The sequence below is a fragment of the Megalobrama amblycephala genome, linkage group LG1, assembly GCF_018812025.1.
Source record: "Megalobrama amblycephala isolate DHTTF-2021 linkage group LG1, ASM1881202v1, whole genome shotgun sequence".
NCBI lineage: Eukaryota > Metazoa > Chordata > Actinopteri > Cypriniformes > Xenocyprididae > Megalobrama > Megalobrama amblycephala.
The window spans coordinates 9,450,618-9,472,768 of record NC_063044.1 but is presented as its reverse complement, the minus strand read 5'-3'; the positions used below and the strand labels follow the sequence as shown (position 1 = coordinate 9,472,768).

The following is a 22,151-nucleotide window of genomic DNA, read 5'->3' as shown; positions in this document are numbered from 1 at the left end:
TCCTGGATCTTCCGTTCCGTCTGCCCGTTCGACTGAGGATGGTATCCAGACGATAGGCTGACGGTCACACCCAGGAGGGAGAAGAAGGCTTTCCAGACGTGGGAGACAAATTGGGGTCCTCTGTCGGAGACGATGTCTTCAGGTAATCCATAATAGCGAAAAACATGATTGAACATTAGTTCTGCAGTAGCCATGGCGGTAGGCAGACCCTCCAGGGGTATCAAACGGCAGGACTTTGAGAAGCGGTCCACCACCACCAGGATGCATGTGTGACCGTCAGACTCGGGGAGATCGGTGACGAAGTCCACTCCCAGGTGTGACCAGGGTCTCTCAGGAACGGGCAGAGGAAAGAGCTTGCCGGTTGGAAGATGGCGTGGGCTCTTGGAGATGGCGCACTCCCTGCAGCCCTGCACGTACCTCCTGACGTCGTTGGCCATGTTGGGCCACCAGAAGCGTTGTTTGAGCAACGAGAGGGTCTCCTTGACCCCCGGGTGACCAGTGCCAAGTGATGAGTGGATGCTGTGCAGGAGTGGAGTACGACGTGCCCGTGTGACGTATTGCAAGCCTTGAGGGCAACCCGGCGGAGTGCGTGTGGAGGCATTGGAGGAGGGAATGGTTTCTTCGGACCACTGGATGGGGCTCACGAAGATGGACTCCGGCAGAATTGTATCAGGCTCTTCGGGCTTCTCCTCAGGAGCATAGAGGCGAGACAGAGCGTCAGCTTTAGTATTCTTAGAACCAGGGCGGTAGGAGATGGAGAAGTTGAATCTAGAGAAGAACATGGCCCAGCGAGCTTGGCGGGGGTTGAGTCTCTTAGCGGCCTTTAGATATTCAAGGTTCTTGTGATCGGTGAGAACTTGAAAAGGGTGAGTTGCTCCCTCCAACCAATGCCTCCACTCCTCGAGGGCAAGCTTGACGGCCAGGAGTTCGCGGTCACCGATGTCGTAGTTGACCTCCGCCGGGTTGAGCTTGCGGGAGAAGAAGGCGCATGGATGGAGTCTACTTGGTACCCCTGCTGCTGGGATAGGACCGCTCCCACTCCGGTGGTAGATGCGTCCACTTCCACGATAAACGGGAGATCCGGGTTAGGGTGGACGAGGAGGGGAGCGGTGGTGAAGGCTCTTTTCAGGGTTTCAAAGGCGTTGGTGGCTTGTGAAGACCAGGACAGAGACTTGGGCTGGTGACGGAGTAGGTTGGTGAGTGGACAGACGATAGTACTGTAATTTTTGATGAACCGGCGGTAGAAGTTGGAGAAACCTAGGAATCGTTGGAGTTCTTTGATGGTAGTAGGAATGGGCCAGGACTGTATAGCGGAGACCTTCCCCTCGTCCATCCGGATGCCACTGTGATCAATTACGTACCCCAGGAACTGGACGGAGGGTTGGTGAAATGAGCATTTTTCAGCCTTGAGGAAGAGATGGAACTGCCGTAAGCGCTGGAGGACCTCCGCAACGTGGTGGCGATGTTCGGCCAAGCTCCGGGAGTAGATGAGGATGTCATCGATATATACCAGAACGAACTTATGGAGAAACTCCCGGAGCACCTCGTGGATGAAATCCTGGAATACGGAGGGGGCGTTGACCAGGCCATACGGCATGACGAGATACTCGTAGTGTCCTGTGGGCGTGACAAAGGCGGTCTTCCACTCGTCCCCCTCACGTATCCGGATGAGGTTGTACGCGCTGCGGAGGTCCAACTTGGTGAACACAGTGGCACCGCGGAGATGTTCCAGGGCCGCTGGGACGAGGGGAAGTGGGTAGCGGAATTTTACGGTGATCTTGTTGAGGGCACGGTAGTCGATGCAGGGCCTCAAGCCTCCGTCCTTCTTAGCCACAAAAAGAAGCTTGAAGCAGCAGGGGAAGTAGACGGACGGATGTAACCCTGTTCGAGTGCTTCCTGGATGTAGTCCTCCATGGCCTTCTCCTCCGGTATTGACAGGGGGTATATGCGTCCCCTGGGCACTGGTTCACCCGGTAGCAGATCGATGGCGCAGTCCCATGGCCGGTGTGGAGGAAGCTTGGAAGCGCGTTGCGGGCAGAACACGTCACTGAAGGGGGCGTAGTCCGGGGGAACATCCACGGAGCGCTTCTCGACCGGGCTCTCGATGGACGTGGCGTTGACGAGTAGAGACTGGGGTAGTGGAGATTTCGGAACAGGAAGCGCTGGGAAGCAGTCTGGGAAGCAGTGATCGCCCCACTTCAGGACTTCGCCCGTGCGCCAGGAGATGTTGGGGTTATGTTGTTCCAGCCACGGGCGCCCTAGAACCACGTCAGCGGTGGATTCCTCCAGAACCAGCAGATGGATGTGTTCCGAGTGGAGGACGCCGACTCCAAGTTGAAGTGGTCCCACGCAGTGACGGATGTGTTTACGGCTCAGGGGTTTGCCCGTGATGGAGTGGATTTGATAGCTCGTCGGTGAAGGAGAGACCTTGAGTTGGAGTTGTCTACAGAGGGCGCCTGAGATGAAGTTTCCGGCTGACCCTGAATCAAGGAGCGCCACCACTGGAACAGAGATATTTACAGCAGTAAGGGTTACAATGGTAGTGAGCGGTTTCATTTTCTGAATGGAGGGAAATATTGCACTCACCACGGGTCGAGGAGGACGTGTTGGGCATGTGGAGAGATTATGCCCCATAGCTCCGCAATAAAGACAAAGATTCAGGGTCAGCCTTCTCTGTCTTTCGTTAGGGGTGAGACGAGAATGATCAATTTGCATGGGTTCTGGAGCTGGTTCTGGGGAGCTGACGGGTTCGGACCGACGGAGGAGGTTGGTGATGAATGACTGGCCCTGGTGCTCCTGGATACACGACTGCATACGGGACCCCACGCGGATGGCGAGTTGGATGAAGCGTTCTAATCCCATGGAGTCCTCGTATGCAGCGAGATGCAGCCGCACGGTAGGTTCCAGCCCCTGACGGAAAGTGGTGATGAGGGCTTGCTCGTTCCAACCGCTGGTGGCGGCTAGCGTTCGAAACTGCAAGGCATATTCGTTAACAGAGAGATTTCTTTGTTTTAGATTATAGAGTTTCTCACCAGTCGAGGAATCTGTCAGAGGTTTCCCAAATACTTCCCGGAAGTGGGAGACGAACGCCGAATAGGATTTGACGACTGGGCCTTTTTGGGTCCATAGCGAATCTGCCCATTGAAGAGCCTTCCCTTGCAGTTGTGAAATAATGAACGCTATTTTGGCTGTATCAGTGGTGTAGAGGTGCGGCTGCATCTCCAGGACCAGTTCACATTGGAGAAGGAATCCGCTGCATTCCTCCGCCGATCCAGAGTAGGGCGCCGGTTTGGCCATGGGACTGGCGGTGAATGCAGGTGAAGGAGTAGTGCTGGCGGGTGCGGAGACAGCCGTGTTGGAGGGTGACGATGTAGAGGGTTGTGGTGTGAGTGCTCGACGCAGCGCGTCCACGAGCTCCTGGAAAGGATCGTTGGTGCTCATGCCGTGAAGTTGTTATGGTCCGGTCTTCTGTTATGATATAGACACGGAGGCAGAGGTAAAAGCAATCCAGGTGAGTTTTATTGAACAATATGAAGAGCACAGAGTGAAAGCAGTGGATATCAGGTTCTTGAGAGATGAATAGAAAGTGATACTGTCCTTGTTTGACTTGCAGATCCGTGAGCTGAGATGATATGGAGGGAGACGTTGGAGACACTCACACACACAGGTAGGTAAGCACACAAAGGGACCAGGAGACGAAGGAGATGAAGGAGATCGCTGGAGCAGGTAAGTAAGTCGATAGGGAGTCCTTGAGGTAAGCATACAAGTGCTGTAGTGCAAACGAGACCGGACAGTGAGTGTGTGTGAGTGTGGTGGCTTTATAGTGCTGGTGATTGCAGAGTGAATGAGATGCAGGTGGCGGTGATTAGTATGCTGGTGATTGAGTGCGTGGGTACTGTGGTGAGGTGGAGCCTGGCGTGTCTGTGACACTGATAAATTGGGCCGGCAGTAGCCTACTTCTACATAAAGACAGTTTTACACTGGACACGCAAAGCACAAGTCTCTAGTTCAATGAGAGACACACAAAAGCGGCAAGTCAGTAGTAGCGGTGAAGCAACGGTTCTCACACCCAAAATCCCGTCACAGCTCTTCAATATAAATATATGGCATGTATAAATATTAGGCACATAAAAATGTGAGCTACGTGACCTCTCCTCTGCTTTCTAGGATCCTAAGTGATCCGTCCCATGTACTTTACTCCAGTTACGAACTGTTACATTTTGGGAGAAGGTACAGGATCCCAAGATGCAAATTGAACCATTTTAAAAACTCGTTTTTGCCTGTATCTATCAAGTTGCTAAATCTAGAGTGGTGACACTTACTTTTTTATATGCGTTTTTGGATGGATATCTATTGTATGTATTGTGTGTGTACCAGGCGATGTTGGAGCGTTGGAGTCTACTCCAAATTTCCCTACTAGGGACAATAAAGTATATTTCATTTCTCTCACACACATACAGGCGGAGAGTGAACTCCAAGGTAAAGCTAAAGAGATGCACTTCCCCTTTAAAAGCATTAAATAAATTTCATTTAATAGTTTCAATTTACCTGTCGTCGCACAACCTACACAGCCCAGCATAAACACTCCTGATAAATCATTTGTAATTAAAGCGTCTACGTTCACAAACACTGTTAATTTTAACAGAAAAACAATCATACTGTACAAGGGATTTGGCATGGCAGAAAGTGCACAAAGAGCTTCCGCTATAATCACTAAAAAGTTGTCATATTAGGCTACTTTATCGCAATCTCACAAAGATCTGTTATAATAAATGAAGCTGAGCAAATCTCCTCACACCACACAGCACTCAAAACGCCGGAGTTTTTGTTCATTTCTAACTTAAACACCTCTGATTGGCCATTGTGAAATCAGCAGATGTCTGTGATTGGCTACATTACATGTAGACCATATGCCGCTCTTGGTTGGGCGGGTTTTAGTACCAAGTAGAAGAATGGAAAGTTAGTTTAGATTTCGAATAACTAATCAGGTGATAACATTGAAGTGAAATAATTCCAAACGAATGTCCAAAATATAAACTAATTAAATTAAAACTAAATCCCTCTTTTTTTCCCTAGTTCTCTTATAGACACACACCAGCCCTGCCTATTCTAGACCATAGAGCTGCACAATTAATCAAGTTTGAAATCCTGATTACAATTACAATTATATTGTAATTATACAATTATATAATCGTTCAAAGGCGCAATTACAAATAAAGTCCACTTACATCATTCTGTGTGCATAAGATAACTTAAGTTAGATAACATAAGATAACATAACTTAAGGTTTTTCCTCATCGTTTTAATTTTAGATTTAGTATAACATAATACCATGCATATTTATTTTTATTATTTAAAGCAACTAAACCAATGTATATTTGACATGTGAGGCTTAATGCTACAGAAAAGCAATAAAAGTTTTTCAGAAAGAGTGTTTTCAGCTTGTTTGTTTTGATATAACAATATGGCATGCGGTCGCTTCAAATAATGGTATAAAGCTATTCAAAACATCATTCAGTGTAAATTGTGATCATTGTAATTAATAATAATCATGCAGCCCTACTAGACCACGACAAAAACATTAATAATTCTGATAACCTGCGATTCTTATGTAAATCATTTGCTGTTTTGTTTGTATAATTACTCCAGTGAACTAGCTGTTGTTGTGTTTGTATTAATTTTGATGAACACAATAAAGAGTTGGGACATGTGGCCTTTTCTTCTTTCTTTTTACTGAGTTATTCCTTATTATTTTGTCATGTATGGCACAGAGACAAGAAGGTAAGATCCATATGCAGCTTTAATGGGGTAATCCAAAACCGTAATCCAGAAACATGCAAGGGTCAAACTCCATAGAACAGTCCATACAAAAACCAGAGAAACACAAACAGAACCAGTGACCATAAATGAAACCACAATAACAAAAGCAGAAACAAACCAGGAATAAATAGACAGACACTAATGATGAAACACAAAACAGCTGGGTGCAATGAACGAGATAATGAGTCCGGGAAGTGGGTTATGGGAATTGAAGTCCAAGTGAGGTGAACAATAGTCCGTGTTGGAGTGCCCTCTGGTGGCTAAATAGGGCACTCCAACTGGAGATCATGACAGATTTACATCACAGTTTAGAGTTCTCTAGAATGAGTGGCCAACTAGTGCTTATTCCTGGGTTTACCATCATTACAAAGTTGCTTGTCACTGTAAAAAGAGTATTTGATGGAACCAAGCTGCCAAAACGACTCTTTTCTACTTCCCCCTGATCACTTCTGGAAGCAGAACAGCAGCGGTGAGCAATGAGGAGACGAGGAGAGAGACGCAATGACATCAGCCAATCAAAACAGACGTCATTTATCATAAACCGAGCGTTTCTGACAGACGGTCACAATGAGGGTGAGATATTCATGTTCTGAACATGTATGACTTTATGTGCAAAAATATCTAAACATTCTTAAATCAAGATACATTTTCTTCAGGAGAAAAAAATATATAAAGTCTTGTTTTCTGAAAAGAAAAAAGTAAAAATTGCAAGAAAAATAATCTTGTTGTCCCTTTAAATTAAGATTATTTTTCTCACCTCATTGGCAGATATTTTTATGTGACTAATTCATGTATGTATGTATTCATGTGTGACCTGTTGAAATGTAAGTTAAATTTTTTATTTTGACATTAATGTAGTCTCAATGCTGACAGAGTAAATATGTGTTAGAAAACTAGACCTTTAATACTAATAATATTCCCATTCACAGTAATCCACCTTCCCTATAGTTTCATTCATTTTATGGTATAATCACACCTCTTTAAATATATAATAATGTAAAACACTGGCTAGTGCTGTACAGTAAAAAGTAAGCACACTTCAAGCACAGCCGTCACTGTAATAGTTCACTGTAACAGTCGTCAAATAGCTGAACATTAAGCATTTATGATGAATAATTACTGAAGATTAAATGTCATAATGATATATTATTGCTATTAATATTAGCAGTATTTTATGTCATTTTATCTTCATTCACAAGTAGGGATGGGTACCAAAACCCGGTATTAAATTGGCCCCGGGGCTAAATTATGAAAGACCGGTGTATCGATAAGCTCTGACGTTAACTGCTATCTGTACTGGGGAAATTATGAAGAAAATACACTTACATTTATTATTGCTATATAGACATTATCTTATAATTCTATCGCGCCAGAGCTGTGTCTGTATGCAATAATATTAGGACATCTGTCTATGATATCATATTTGCTTTCGCAATCCAGAAGAGAGATCGCGCTCACGTGCTCAGGAGCTACAGCGCGCAGCCGCTCACAACATGAAAGCCCTTTTTGGAGAATTAAACAACTAAACGTCTGCTTACACTTTAGGCCTGTGATATTAGGGCTTCCAAGGATCAGAAAGAAGATATCTGAGGTAAAACTATTAAAAACTATCCACGTTTTGTCTAGCACACCTTCATTCTCTGCGCGTTCGTTCCTCCCTAAACCCAAACTTAACATCAGAATCAGCACAATCGGTGATTGTTGTAAAATGCAATCTTTACTGTTGCTAAATTGCGGTAAATGTTTGATAATTATTATCAATGTTTTAAAATGTTGAAAGCACAATAATCCGCGCAAGAGATACTGTTCCTCAGGCTGAATTGTGTGTGCGCGCTCCAAAACAGATCGCAAATAGACAAACAAATCACATGCTGGGCTTCAGGTGCACGTCCAAACGATCAAATACACAAAGTATGTTAAAATGACTGGATTGGAGCGCGTTTAGCTACTTAAACGCAGTTTATATCGTAAGTGTACATAAACAGCTGGGAGAAAATCCGAAGTGTGTTAATATCTATTGTCTTAAAGTGACAGCAGTCACCTTCTGACGATTATGCCATCAATGTTAATCAAACAACAAAATGCAACGAGAAAATCACTCACAGCTCTTCAACTGAATATAGTTAGCTTTTTTCAGCTTTGTATATTGAGTAAGAGTAGACTTTTTAAGCATTAATCTATTAATTTATACTGTGAAAACCATGCAGTGTTATTTTACATTTGGTTACTTTACTTAGATTTCTTTTATAGGCTAGGCCTATATTACTTACCTGAACACATGAACAAATGAAATCACTTTATTTCATTTGTATCTTAGATTTATTGTATTTGTCAGTTTGTTTTACTTTGTTTCTTTGTTCATGTTCTTACTGTATCTTATATAAAACACCAAAAATTCCGGACACTATATAATATAAAGCAAAGTTAATTCTCTCTCTCTCTCTCTCTCTCTCTCTCTATATATATATATATATATATATATATATATATATATATATATATATATATATATATAAGTACCGATAAGAATCCCGTTAAAGTACCGGATCGATAAGCAGTATCGGTAAGAGTAGTAATACCGTTAAAACCTTAACGATACCCATCCCTATTCACAAGTGAAAATGTCTCAATTCCAGCTTTACTGATCAATGGTGTCGACCGTCCCTTTGCACCACCTGGTGGTGATTTCACCAACGAGTTTCACATGCGACTGGTTTGTGTTTACCCGCGGCAGTAACAGCCGTTTTAGTGACTATCTACTGTATTAAAGAGGCGTGTCGTGACCCTTTAAGATCCTGTTATTGAGGAGAAAATCTCTCATTTAGGAATATTTATTTTAAAGGTGTCAGATTCATTATTAAATATGATACTTTAGTTAATGATTAAACACTCACAGAGCTTTTCTGCAGTTGATCACAGCTGGTATCAGTCTTCTTCTCCCCTCATCTGACGTGTTGTATTTCATGAGGTTCAGCTCATCCAGCGGCTCCTCTGACATCTGAATCATGTAGGCGATTGTTGAGCAGTGAGACGGAGAGAGTTTCTTCTCTGAGTGTTTGTCTGATTTCACAAACTCCTGAATCTCTCTGGACAGAGACTGATCTTTGACTTCCAGCAGACAGAGGAACAGATTGATGGATCTTTCAGTGGAGAGATGATGTCCACCTTTGATCATTTTTTTAATGTCCTGTGTGGTTCTCCTGATGCTCTCTAAGCTGTTCTCTGTGTGTGTCAGTAGATTCTGTAAGAGTCTCTGATTGGACTCCAGTGAGACGCCCAGCAGGAACCGCAGGAACAGATCCAGCTGTCCATTCTGACTCCAGAGTGCTTTATCTACTGCTGATCTTAGTAGATCATACAGAGAGTCTTTATCTACTGCTGATGTTAGTGGATCATCCAGAAAGTCTTCATCATCCAGAGTGGCTTTATTAGATCTGTAAAGTCTGAATTCATCCAGTGGTCCATTGTTCTTGATCACATGCGAATAAAACAGATAGAAAGCAGCGAGAAACTCCTGAAAGCTCAGATGAATGAAGCTGTAGACTTTCCTCTGATGAATCACAGATTCCTCCTTAAAGATCTCAGTGCAAATCCCAGAATACACTGAGGCGTCAATGACGTCTATGCCGCTCTCTCTCAGGTCCTCCTCATAGAACATCACATTGCCCTTCATCAGCTGATTGAAAGCCACTTCAGCAAGTTTCACAATCACTTCTCTGTTGGATTGCAGCAGTTTCTCTGGATGTCTCTCTTCATACTTCTGATTCCTCATGTTGATCTGAATCAGCAGGAAGTGGATGTACATTTCAGTCAGAGTTTGAGGGATTTCTGCACTCAGATCTTCTTTCAGGAGCTTCTGAAGCACAGTGGATGAGATCCAGCAGAAGACGGGTATGTGGCACATGATGTGGAGGCTTCTTGCTCTTCTGATGTGTGAGATGATTCTGCTGGCTTGATGCTCGTCACTGATTCTGTTCCTGAAATATTCCTCCTTCTGAGGCTCATTGAATCCCTGAATCTCTGTCAGACGGTTGATGTATTTGGAGGGGATCTGATTGGCTGCTGCTGGTCTGGAGGTGATCCAGATGAGAGCAGAGGGAAGCAGCTCTCCTGTCATGAGCTTTGACATCAACACACCCACTGATGAAGTCTCAGTCATATCAGAATCTTCCTGAGCGTTTGAAAACATCAGTGTGATTCTACTTTCATCCAGACCATCAAAGATGAACACAACTTTACACTCCTCATAAATCTTTGAGTCCAGATCTTGAAGTTCAGGATGAAAGTCCAGCAGAAGTCTGTGAAGACTGTACTGACGATCTCGAATCAAGTTCAGCTCTCGAAATGGAAGCACAAACATGAAATCTACATCCTTATTGGCTTTTCCCTCGGCCCAGTCCAGAATGAACTTCTGCACAGAGACGGTTTTTCCGATTCCAGCGATGCCTTTAGTAAGAACAGTCTTGATCTGGTGTTTCTCCTCACATCCTGGTTCAGGTGAGGCTTTAAAGATGTCATTGCAGTAGATTGGAGTGTCTTGTAAGTGTTGTGTTCTGGCTGTTTTCTCCATCTGGAAAACCTCATGTTGTTCATTCACTCCTTCACTCTCTCCCTCTATGATGTAGAGCTGTGTGTAGATCCTGTTCAGGAGGGTTTCATTCTCCTGGAGGTTCAGTCCCTCAAATAATCTCTCATACTTGTTCTTCATTCTGGTTTTGAGCTGGTCTTTGACTCTCTGTAGTTCATCATCTACTGCTTGAGGAGAATCCTGGTCTCCAGTCTGATCATCTCTGATTGGAAACAAAATACAAACATAAAAACATGTTCATCAATAAAACATGCAAGGAACAACAACAAATTTAAGAGAGAAGTATCAGTTTAACAGACTCCTGTTATATACCACATATTTACATTAAACTTTAACATATTTTCTATCATCTGAAATGTGCTGCATCTTATATTTGTCTGTTCCCTTTCGAAAGGGAACGTGCTCTGCGTTTGAACGCTTTGGGGAACATCACACGTGACCCGGTGTCTGATAGCAAACTATCCAACAACTCCAATCCCTATTGGCCGGCGACAGCCTATGACATAATATGGCACGACCCGGAAGTATAAAAGGAGCGCCTGGAGAAACAGACAGTGTCTATCGTCTTTCGGGTCTGTTCTGTCTGATCGCGACTATTTCGACTCTGGTAAGGGATTTTTTAATATGCCTTACAAACATTCTAGAGAGTGTGTTCATCTGTGTCTCAGCTTTTGACACTTGATACACACATTTCTGGGCGTTTTCTGTCTGGAGAAGAGCGCGCATAGACATTGCTTGAGGGCGCCGTCTGTATTTGTCTGTTGTTTACTATTAGCGTCTCCCTATCGGGACGCTCCGTTCTCGTTCGGCACTCTTCTCGAAGGAAGAGGTGTCCGCATCTGTGCCTGGTGATTCTGGCCCTGTTTGTGCTGAGACATAACGGTGGCTGCAATCTTAGGGCTCGCAGATGAGCTCGTTGGGAAGTTTGAAAGAGCTGTATCCCTTTCGGCTTCCCCGGGGCTGACAAGCATGAGCTGTTGGATGACGATGACGTCCGTGTTTTCACGTCATCACATTCTGCAGCACGCTCGCTCATCTGGCTGTTGTGGATGCGGAGCTGCTGTGTTTGTGGGACGCGCTTTTTCGGAGGGCTGCAGCTGCCATGAGAGCGCATTAAGAAATGGGCCACGAGCGGTTCCTTTCTGTCCATGAACGCTGCAGCTCCTATAAACTTTCCATTCCTTTCTGATCCCCGCGTTTGAGATCGGGAAGGCATGGAAAAACCCCTAGCCATTCAGATTTGTATCTGAACCCAGACAGACAGGAGGAGGAGGAAGCAAGAGTGAGATGGGTGATCGATTGTAAACACCGTTGCGTTTGTAATCGATCCCCCAGCTATATAGGGCAATTTTATATCTGCCCTCTCCTCTTCTTCTTTCACCTCCTATATATGTATATATGTGTGTATGTATATATTTATATATGTATGTATATATTTATATATGCATGTATATATTTTATAGACATATATCATGCTCAGATGCTTCTTATTGTCAGACTGATGGCTGTGCCCATAGTGATTATTTCTATTGACAGAAAAAACACAGAATTGTTGACATTTTTGCAGATTTATTAAAAAAGAAAAACTGAAATATCACATGGTCCTAAGTATTCAGACCCTTTGCTGTGACACTCATATATTTAACTCAGGTGCTGTCCATTTCTTCTGATCATCCTTGAGATGGTTCTACACCTTCATTTGAGTCCAGCTGTGTTTGATTATACTGATTGGACTTGATTAGGAAAGCCACACATCTGTCTATATAAGACCTTACAGCTCACAGTGCATGTCAGAGCAAATGAGAATCATGAGGTCAAAGGAACTGCCTGAAGAGCTCAGAGACAGAATTGTGGCAAGGCACAGATCTGGCCAAGGTTACAAAAACATTTCTGCTGCACTTAAGGTTCCTAAGAGCACAGTGGCCTCCATAATCCTTAAATGGAAGACGTTTGGGATGACCAAAACCCTTCCTAGAGCTGGCCGTCCGGCCAAACTGAGCTATCGGGGGAGAAGAGGTGAGAGAGGTAAAGAAGAACCCGAAGATCACTGTGGCTGAGCTCCAGAGATGCAGTCGGGAGATGGGAGAAAGTTGTAGAAAGTCAACCATCACTGCAGCCCTCCACCAGTCGGGGCTTTATGGCAGAGTGGCCCGACGGAAGCCTCTCCTCAGTGCAAGACACATGAAAGCCCACCTGAAGGACTCCAAGATGGTGAGAAATAAGATTCTCTGGTCTGATGAGACCAAGATAGAACTTTTTGGCCTTAATTCTAAGCGGTATGAGTGAAGAAAACCAGGCACTGCTCATCACCTGTCCAATACAGTCCCAACAGTGAAGCATGGTGGTGGCAGCATCATGCTGTGGGGGTGTTTTTCAGCTGCAGGGACAGGACGACTGGTTGCAATCGAGGGAAAGATGAATGCGGCCATGTACAGGGATATCCTGGACGAAAACCTTCTCCAGAGTGCTCAGGACCTCAGACTGGGCCGAAGGTTTACCTTCCAACAAGACAATGACCCTAAGCACACAGCTAAAATAACGAAGGAGTGGTTTCACAACAACTTTGTGACTGTTCTTGAATGGCCCAGCCAGAGCCCTGACTTAAACCCAATTGAGCATCTCTTGAGAGAGCTAAAAATGGCTGTCCACCAACGTTTACCATCCAACCTGACAGAACTGGAGAGGATCTGCAAAGAGGAATGGGGGATGAGGAATGAGGAATACAGCCATGAGTCTTTCCCAAAAAGACTCATGGCTGTATTAGATCAAAAGGGTGCTTCTACTAAATACTGAGCAAAGGGTCTGAATACTTAGGACCATGTGATATTTCAGTTTTTCTTTTTTAATAAATCTGCAAAAATGTCAACAATTCTGTGTTTTCCTGTCAATATGGGGTGCTGTGTGTACATTAATGAGGAAAAAAATGAACTTAAATGATTTTAGCAAATGGCTGCAATATAACAAAGAGTGAAAAATTTAAGGGGGTCTGAATACTTTCCATACACACTGTATTTCTGTCACTGAGTGCATCACCTGCTGGATTGCATACTCAGGGTAGTGTTAGAACCGCTTTTGCAGTCTGGTTTCTATTAGCTCCCTTTTGGTGATCTTGATAACAGCTATATTGCATATAACTTGGAATGTAGGCTCTTATGGCTTTAGCCTCTTTCTAGTTAACAGCTTGTGAAAAGTTTTGCAAGTGCTGTTGTTAGGTGATCATAGTTTGCTCACATAGTTTATTTTACGAGCTGAAGCCACGTGTCATTGGAACGGTAAGCCCCTTCAGGCCTCCTTTCTAGTTTGCATGTTGGCACAGTCTGTGTTGTATTCTGCAAACAGGCTGAACAGCACTTGTTGCTGAGATTGTAGGCCTCACAGGGCCTCCTTTTTTAGCCGACTTGATCGCAGGATACCTGGGAGTCATCGGCCACGCCCCACCTCTGTTGAGCAGGCCTTAAGCAGGATAAGCAGGCCTTAAGCGTGGAGTATGTGGCGTAATATGCATTTCCTTTTAGTAACTAAATCTTGAATGCATTGCCTGATGGTTGGTATGATTATGGTCGCCACTAGATGATGCCACGTGTCTACTAGGGTGCAGCACGTTGGAGTTCAGTTATGTAAAAAGGTGCTTTTACCGAGTACTCTTCTGAGTGGTTGACCTCTCAAGGGTGAGTTTTTGTGGTAAAACCTTACTGAAGTTTGGTTTTAACTAAATCAACCTCCTTGAGTCTGGGTTCTACTCTAGTCAAGCTAAATAGCTACGTAGTATCTAGGTTGGTTCTATTTTTTGCTCCTAGAACCCTAATGGTTAAACACTGCCAAAAGCTGATGCCACGTGTCTGCTAAGGCCATAGGCCAGTCAAAGGCCTTCCTTAGTGCATGTTGGCGTACGTTGTACTTCTCTTGCTTTAAAGAGTAAGAAGGTTCTTTTACCAAGTACACTGCTCGTTGGATTGTGTTAGGTAGATTGTCATGTGGGCACTTTACAGTTTAACTACTGTTACTGAGTCATATGTAACCTGTGCCCAGCAAGACAGGTGTTCAAGGTGGCCCTCACAGGCCACCATTGAATGTCCTTCTAATGTGGCGAAATGTTTTTCGTATATGATTATGTCTCCAGTATGGTCTACCTGTTAGGATGAGCTTTGTACTTCCCTGCTGGGGTTGTTTGTGTAATAGTGCTTAGCTCCCTAAGCTGATCATGGGTGGTAGGCTTCCATGAGGCCTCCTCCTGAGGTTCAGCCCTAGGCTGGTTTGTGCTCCACTGTATCAGGGTTTCTAGCCTCCTAACAGCCTCCACAGTGCAAATAATCAAGTGCTGAGTAGATCCTAGAATGAGCGGATTATACTCCCCTCAATACGAGGATTTATAGCACTCAGCTGAGTTCTGCTCTCCAGGATGCTAGTCCTTACGTGGCCACTAGACTAACGCCGTATGTTTTACAGGTATTAGGCCCCCTGGGCCACCTTTTGAACATGCTGGTGTATGTAATAGTGTACTCCTCTCATGGTGAGAGTTACAAGTATTTTACTGAGTACTTTTCTGGTTGGCCAGGGCCCCAGGTGATAATTTAACCTCCTTATGGTATGGTTAGTTGTCCATCCTGGTGCTGGAAACACTGCCACGAGCTGATGCCACATGTCTGCTGAGGTCATAGGCCCTTCTTTGGGGCCTTCCTTAGTGCGTGATGGCATATGTTGTATTCCTCTTGCTTTAAAGAGTAAAAAGGGTTCCTTTTACCGAGTACACTGCTTGTTGGATTGTGTTAGGTGGACTGTTATGTGGGCACTTCACAGTCTCATTTTGCTGTATACTGAAGTCATGTTTCTTGCTTCCAGCAAGATGGGTGTTCAAGGTGGCTTTCGCAGGCCACCATTGAATGCCCTACTGTCATGACAAAGTATTCTAGCTTATGTGAGTCTTTCTCCACATAGAATAACTATCATGATGTAGGCCTTTTCTGGCCTCGATGGTCCTGTTAGGTCGAGCTTTGTACTTCCCTGCTACGGGGTTGTCTGTGTAATAGTGCTTAGCTCCCTAAACTGATCATTAGGTGAAGGCTTCCATGAGCCCTCCCATTGAGGATCAGCCCCAGGCTGGTTTGTGCTCCCCTCTATCAGGGTTCTCTAGCGCACAGCCTCCTCAGTGCAAATTATCAAGCGCTGAGTAGATCCTAGGGTGAGTGGATTATACTCCCCTCAATACGAGGGTTCATAGCACTCAGCTGAGTTCTGCTCTCCAGGATGCCCGTCTCTACACATGGGTTTGAGTAGCTTATTGCCCTTCTTGCAGTTGCTCTTACCTGCTCTCTTCTGGAGAGCAGGTAAGAGATTCTGTATTCAGACAGGGTTGGCTAAAACTAAGTTTGTCCTACATCAGAACAGGTTGGCCTCCCTGGTGGCATTGGGGGTGACTTCGTTCCCCTCTAGTGACTGGCCAGGACTCCTTTTTCGGTTCCCTGGCCAAATTCCCTTTAAGGGACCACTTTTTCTCAGAAATGTTGGTCCCAGATGCCTTGAGCGGCCTTAGTAGGCTTTCTACGGAAGGCCTCTTTTAGGCTCAATCTGGGCTGTTGGAAAAAGAACCGTAGGGAATGCTGTAACTGACAGCCTGGTGTGACCCGAGGGTGAGTTGCTAAGCGTTTCCTGCGAAACTGCTCGACATCTTGTCAGCCATATTATTTGGCATGCACTCTCCTTAAGCATGGCGGCATAGGTATATCGTTCCCCAAAACGTTCAAACGCAGAGCGAGTTCCCTTTCAAAAGTTAACGTCTCAGGTTACGTATGTAACCATAGTTCCCTGAGAACCAGGGAACGAGACTCTGCGTTTCCTTGCCATGCTTCGGTCTGCCTGCCTGCAGAACAGTCCCTCAAGACGATAGATACTGTCTGTTTCTCCAGGCGCTCCTTTTATACTTCCGGTCGCGCCATATTACATCATAGGCTGTCGCCGGCCAATAGGGACTGGAGTTGTTGGATAGGTTGCTTTCAGACACCGGGTCATGTGTGATGTTCCCCAAAGCGTTCAAACGCAGAGTCTCGTTCCCTGGTTCTCAGGGAACTATGGTTACATACGTAACCTGAGATGTTTTGGACTCTTATGTAGAAGTTTTGGTCTCTTAGATTCCTGTCCTAGTTTTGTCTTGGTTACTTAGGCTTTAAAAGAGACTTAATATTCAGAAATAGAATTGATATGATGGCACTGAAACTATCAGATGAGAATAAAACATGAACTGAATAATGACACTACTGTCTTCTGTAAAGCTGCTTTATAGCTGTAATAATAATATATGATGCACAGATTTAATATCTGCATGTTTTCCTCTCAATAATGTAATTTTTCACCCATTGTGACTTACAGTCAGCTGTGATTTATTTTCTGGAAAATACTGTAACTGTATCCATGACAACTAAAATTCTGCTTTCTGCTTAGACCTGAACATATTTCAACATTTCATTATATTTATCTATATAAGTAAACACTGACATTGTACATTTATTTTCTTATAAATAAGTGTCTCAAACTAGTTTCACTACAGCAGGAAACTCACTAAATAATGCTGATAATCACCTGGGGTCAGAGGTCACTGGTCCATCACTGAAGTTAACAGGAGGAATCATGGATTGATTGCTCTTCAGAGACACACAGCTGGGATCTGGAGATGAAGATCTCTTCCTGAAGATACAGAGATATAATAATAATAATTCATATACATCTTTACACTGTAATTAACATAATATAATTAATCCAAATGCTGTTGTATAAGTCAGTCTATTGTCTCCAGTACAAGACAGTGTCTCACCTGGGGTCAGAGGTCACTGGTCCATCACTGAATTTAACAGGATAATCCATAGATTGATTGCTCTTCAGAGACACACAGCTGGGATCTGGAGATGAAGATCTCTTCCTCTTCTCAAAGTCTGACATCTTCCCTGTATATGGAAACACTGGGAACATTACATTAATATTACATTTCTGCATTTAGCAGATGCTTTAATTACAAGTAATTTACAGTGTGTTGATTTCAGCACATATCCCAGTGAACAACATGTGCTCTAAGAATGTCTTGATACTAAGTTATGAAAACATTATTTCTAAATATTCTTTGAACGATCAAAATGTTTCTTAGTTAGGTGAACACTAAAGGAATATTTCATTTGATCATTCTGTAAACATTAAGGGAACGTTACTTTTGAATGTTTTCTGAATGTCCTGATAAAGTAAAAGTTAAAAAGAGACATTCATCTAACATTTGACACTAACAGATAACTTTCATTATATCACGATCTAACAGATAACAAACGATCTATTAAAGTTACTGGAAAGATGTTTGTTCACTCATGAGTTTGAGAGAACATTAGTCTTGTTATTTGGGATGTTCTCTGTGAACATCAAAGATAATATGAACACAACAAAGAACTGAATCATTAAATTAATTAAACTAGAGCTGGGTGACATATATTTCATATCAGAGGATATTGATAATCATCAGGATAAATCGTCCCCTTGGAATTATAAGGTTCTATCTGCATTCTGAGTAGTTCTGAGATATTGAGCTTCAAATTTTTTGCATTCCATTGGACTTTGTAGATATAAGTCCCCAATGTACTCAACATTACCAAAAACATCACACAATGTAAATAATTTGTCACAGAATAAGAATATGTGAATAACTGAATTTTGACAAAAATGTCAGATAGAACCTTATAATTCCAAGGGGACGAAATGTCAAATCTTTATTTCTTTCAAATGAAGGCAGATTTCTCCTCCTGAGGTAAAGTAGAAACCAGAACATGACAAACACTTGACAAACAGGTGAACATTTCACACATCTGAGGTACAATATTTAGAACATTTATAACAATAAAAAAATACATCAAAATATGCAGGAGTAAACTTTAGTAAAAATCCGTTTTCAGTCTTTTTTCCCCTGCTTCAATCCCTATTGTTAAGTCCAGTGGACATATTTGTAATGTGTGATTTTGGGGAGAGTTTTTAGTATTTGTTGAGCATGTCGTGTTGTGTGTGAGCTAATCTCTGTCTCTCTCTCTGTCCCTGTCCAAATACCCACACTTGCGGTCTTTGCACTTGACCACTTGTCTACTAACATGATGTATTTCCTGTATTTGGCTCAAGCGTTCAAGTAGGCGTGAAGACTGCAAGTGTGTGTAGAACTTTTGATTGCCCGATGGGATACACTTACACTCTTGCAAAAAAATGCAAGTGTTTAAAATATACTTCTAAATGTCTGTTCAGTGGTCGCTATGTAACTAACAGAAGACACAATATTAAAATTGTGGTGCTTCTTTGAGTGATAAACAGCAGTTGTAAATGTTGTACAAAATACACACAGCCCACTCATCTTTGCATCAATAAAATGTGCAACACTTTATATTTTACTACCAAATTATATGTATTATATAATTAATTTAGCATACAGTCGAATGTTTTCCTTGACATCTCGCAATTTCGGGGCATGTGAGTATCCGAACATAATGCATGATGGAACACGCTTAGCCTCGAATAGCGCTCAGAAGCGGTATTAAAGATAGTGTGGGTTTAGTGTGCTTTAAGGGCACTTGGGCATTTTTAAGACATGGGACAGTCTTGTGCACTTACTTCCTGTCGTGTGCACACGCTCTCAAGTGGCCAAGACCGCAAGTGTGGGTATTTGGACAAGCATCTGTCTCTGTCTCCTTTGCAGATTGCTATTCCACCTGATGCTGAGTGCATGTTGCAGATCCCAAACACTATAACACAGTGCTGGGGCCCATTTCAATAAAGAGGTTCAACCAACTCTGAGTTAAAACTTAAAACTCTGAGTTAAAACTCTGAATTCTGAGTTGACTTAAAAGGAAGAATAGCGAGCAAGGCAGAAGGCGACCTTCTGCAAGATTCGACCCCAGTCAGTCGCATCACAAGTTAATTCTCCGCTTCTGACAAACTACTGCCTACACCACCGCAGCCATAAGAATGTGTGTTAATTTTAACCTGGTCTGACATTGGTGGGCGGAGCTACTGTAAATTTGCTCTTAGTAATAGACACTCCGAATAATCTTGTTTTCTGTTTGCATTAAGATTATTTTTATTACCACACTGGCAGATATTGATAATTTTACTTAAGTAAAATGCACTTAATTTAGATCCCCCCAGGAAACAAGACTAAATATCTTATATCATTTTCTTATATGCAAAATCCATCTATTAAACTATCCAACTATTTAAACATCACTTGCACTTTAAAAAGGGGGAGGAGACCGAAGGAAACTCTGGGTTTACCGAAGAAAACCTGCTCCTGACCAGGGGTGAGTTTCCCGAAAGCATCGTTGGTGAACCATGGTCGCAAGTCCCATTGAACTCTATTGGTAACGACGGAACTTGCGACCATAGTTCGCTTTGGGAAACGCACCCCAGGTTAGGTTCACAGAATAAGTTACCATAGTAACTGACTCTGAGTATAAGTTACCTCTCTTTCAGAAACAGGCTTAACTTAACCTGCTTTCTCGGGTTTGACATACCTCCCGTTCTGAAACGGAAAACCCAGAGTTTCCCTCATTTCAGGGTTAACATAAGCCCCGTTTCCACCACAGGAACTTTACCCAGGAACTAGGGACTTTAGGCTGGTACTCGGTGTGTTTCCACCGCAGGAACCAGGAACTAAAAAAAGTTCCGGGTAAAATTTCCCCCTCAGAAAAGTCCCTGATGGCGAGGTGGTACTTTTTCAAAGTTCAGGAACTTTCGGGGGTGGGACTAGGCGCTGAACATGCTGATTGGTCGGATTCACGCCTCATTTGATTGGTCGGATTCACACCGCATTTGATTGGTCAGCTCCACGCAGCAGTAAATTCCATCCGCCATTTTTAAAAAGTTGTTGCGGTGTGAACAGAAGTTGTATTCAACAATGGAGTGTAATAAAAAATATGATCGTTGGACCGACGAGGAGGTGCAGGCTTTATTAAGCGTATTTGCGGAAGAGGAAATCCAGCGGGAACTGGAAACGGCGACCCGCAATGAAAAGGTATACCTGAAAATGTCGAGTTGGTTATGCGAGCTTGGGATTATGCACACTGGAAAACAATGCCGAGAGAAGTTGAAAAAACTAAAGCAAGATTACAAGAAAATAAAGGATCACAACAACAAGTGGTTCCGATCGGTGTACAAACAAGTGGTTTGACCGCCTGGATGCGTTGCTAGGACACAGACCGTCCTTTTCTGGTTCAGCGGTGACAAAAGACTCCGCTACTGCATTGTTGAAAGCCATGCCGGAATCCGATGAACAGTGGGTTGAAGGTAAATAAATATATGTATATATCACATCTAAATGATATCGTCTTAAAGTCGTTGTAGTAAAAAAAATCAATCTAACTTTTTTACACCATGTTTTTCCAGACGAAACGAGTGGCCCAAATGAATTGCAGGCAACAGAGGCCAGCGTGTTTTCCCCTGCAATCACCAGTAGCCCTCGTCCCATGTTACCCACTGAATCGCACACACGCCAAGGTATTAGCCACGTTTGTCTTTTGTCCAAAATTATAACGTTACTTCCAAACTGACCTATTTGTAATGTTAATGGTTTTGTGACATTGTGTTAAGTTTATATTTAGAACTAACATTGCCCATGATAAAACATTAAAATATGGAACGTGATGTTCCAACACAAATGGTTTAAAATGAAGATTTTTTTGGTGAAAACCCTTTGATTATTTGATGATTCCTTTTGTGTCAGGGTGGACTTGTGTGTTTATTAACATGTGTTTACTATAATTCTTCCACTTTAGGGAAGAGGAAAAGGGATAGTGACTTCCTTGATGCACTGAGAGAGATGGATGATGCTAACCGAGCTCTCAAGTGGCTCTCAAGTGGCCAAGACCGCAAGTGTGGGTATTTGGACAAGCATCTGTCTCTGTCTCCTTTGCAGATTGCTATTCCACCTGATGCTGAGTGCATGTTGCAGATCCCAAACACTATAACACAGTGCTGGGGCCCATTTCAATAAAGAGGTTCAACCAACTCTGAGTTAAAACTTAAAACTCTGAGTTAAAACTCTGAATTCTGAGTTGACTTAAAAGGAAGAATAGCGAGCAAGGCAGAAGGCGACCTTCTGCAAGATTCGACCCCAGTCAGTCGCATCACAAGTTAATTCTCCGCTTCTGACAAACTACTGCCTACACCACCGCAGCCATAAGAATGTGTGTTAATTTTAACCTGGTCTGACATTGGTGGGCGGAGCTACTGTAAATTTGCTCTTAGTAATAGACACTCCGAATAATCTTGTTTTCTGTTTGCATTAAGATTATTTTTATTACCACACTGGCAGATATTGATAATTTTACTTAAGTAAAATGCACTTAATTTAGATCCCCCCAGGAAACAAGACTAAATATCTTATATCATTTTCTTATATGCAAAATCCATCTATTAAACTATCCAACTATTTAAACATCACTTGCACTTTAAAAAGGGGGAGGAGACCGAAGGAAACTCTGGGTTTACCGAAGAAAACCTGCTCCTGACCAGGGGTGAGTTTCCCGAAAGCATCGTTGGTGAACCATGGTCGCAAGTCCCATTGAACTCTATTGGTAACGACGGAACTTGCGACCATAGTTCGCTTTGGGAAACGCACCCCAGGTTAGGTTCACAGAATAAGTTACCATAGTAACTGACTCTGAGTATAAGTTACCTCTCTTTCAGAAACAGGCTTAACTTAACCTGCTTTCTCGGGTTTGACATACCTCCCGTT

The 22,151-nt window shown here is 43.2% G+C and overlaps 2 protein-coding genes across 9 annotated transcripts in view; both read right to left on the bottom strand.

Annotated features, from left to right (window-relative positions):
* Positions 1-22,151, bottom strand: part of LOC125280859 (gastrula zinc finger protein XlCGF57.1-like) — a 1,316,469-nt gene that overhangs the window by 436,044 nt on the left and 858,274 nt on the right. The gene's annotated exons all lie outside the window — the stretch shown is intronic.
* Positions 1-22,151, bottom strand: part of LOC125242842 (NACHT, LRR and PYD domains-containing protein 12-like) — a 58,086-nt gene that overhangs the window by 28,750 nt on the left and 7,185 nt on the right. For 4 of the 8 annotated variants that reach the window (XM_048151840.1, XM_048151890.1, XM_048151901.1 and 1 more), the window contains exons 2-4: positions 17,214-17,358; positions 16,982-17,095; positions 8,715-10,610 (exon numbers count right to left, since the gene is read on the bottom strand). In XM_048151840.1, the coding sequence (XP_048007797.1) occupies positions 8,715-10,610; positions 16,982-17,095; positions 17,214-17,358 (2,155 nt within the window). The remainder of the gene's footprint in view (positions 1-8,714; positions 10,611-16,981; positions 17,096-17,213; positions 17,359-22,151) is intronic. The other 4 variants (XM_048151854.1, XM_048151872.1, XM_048151847.1 and 1 more) reach the window with 3 other exon arrangements.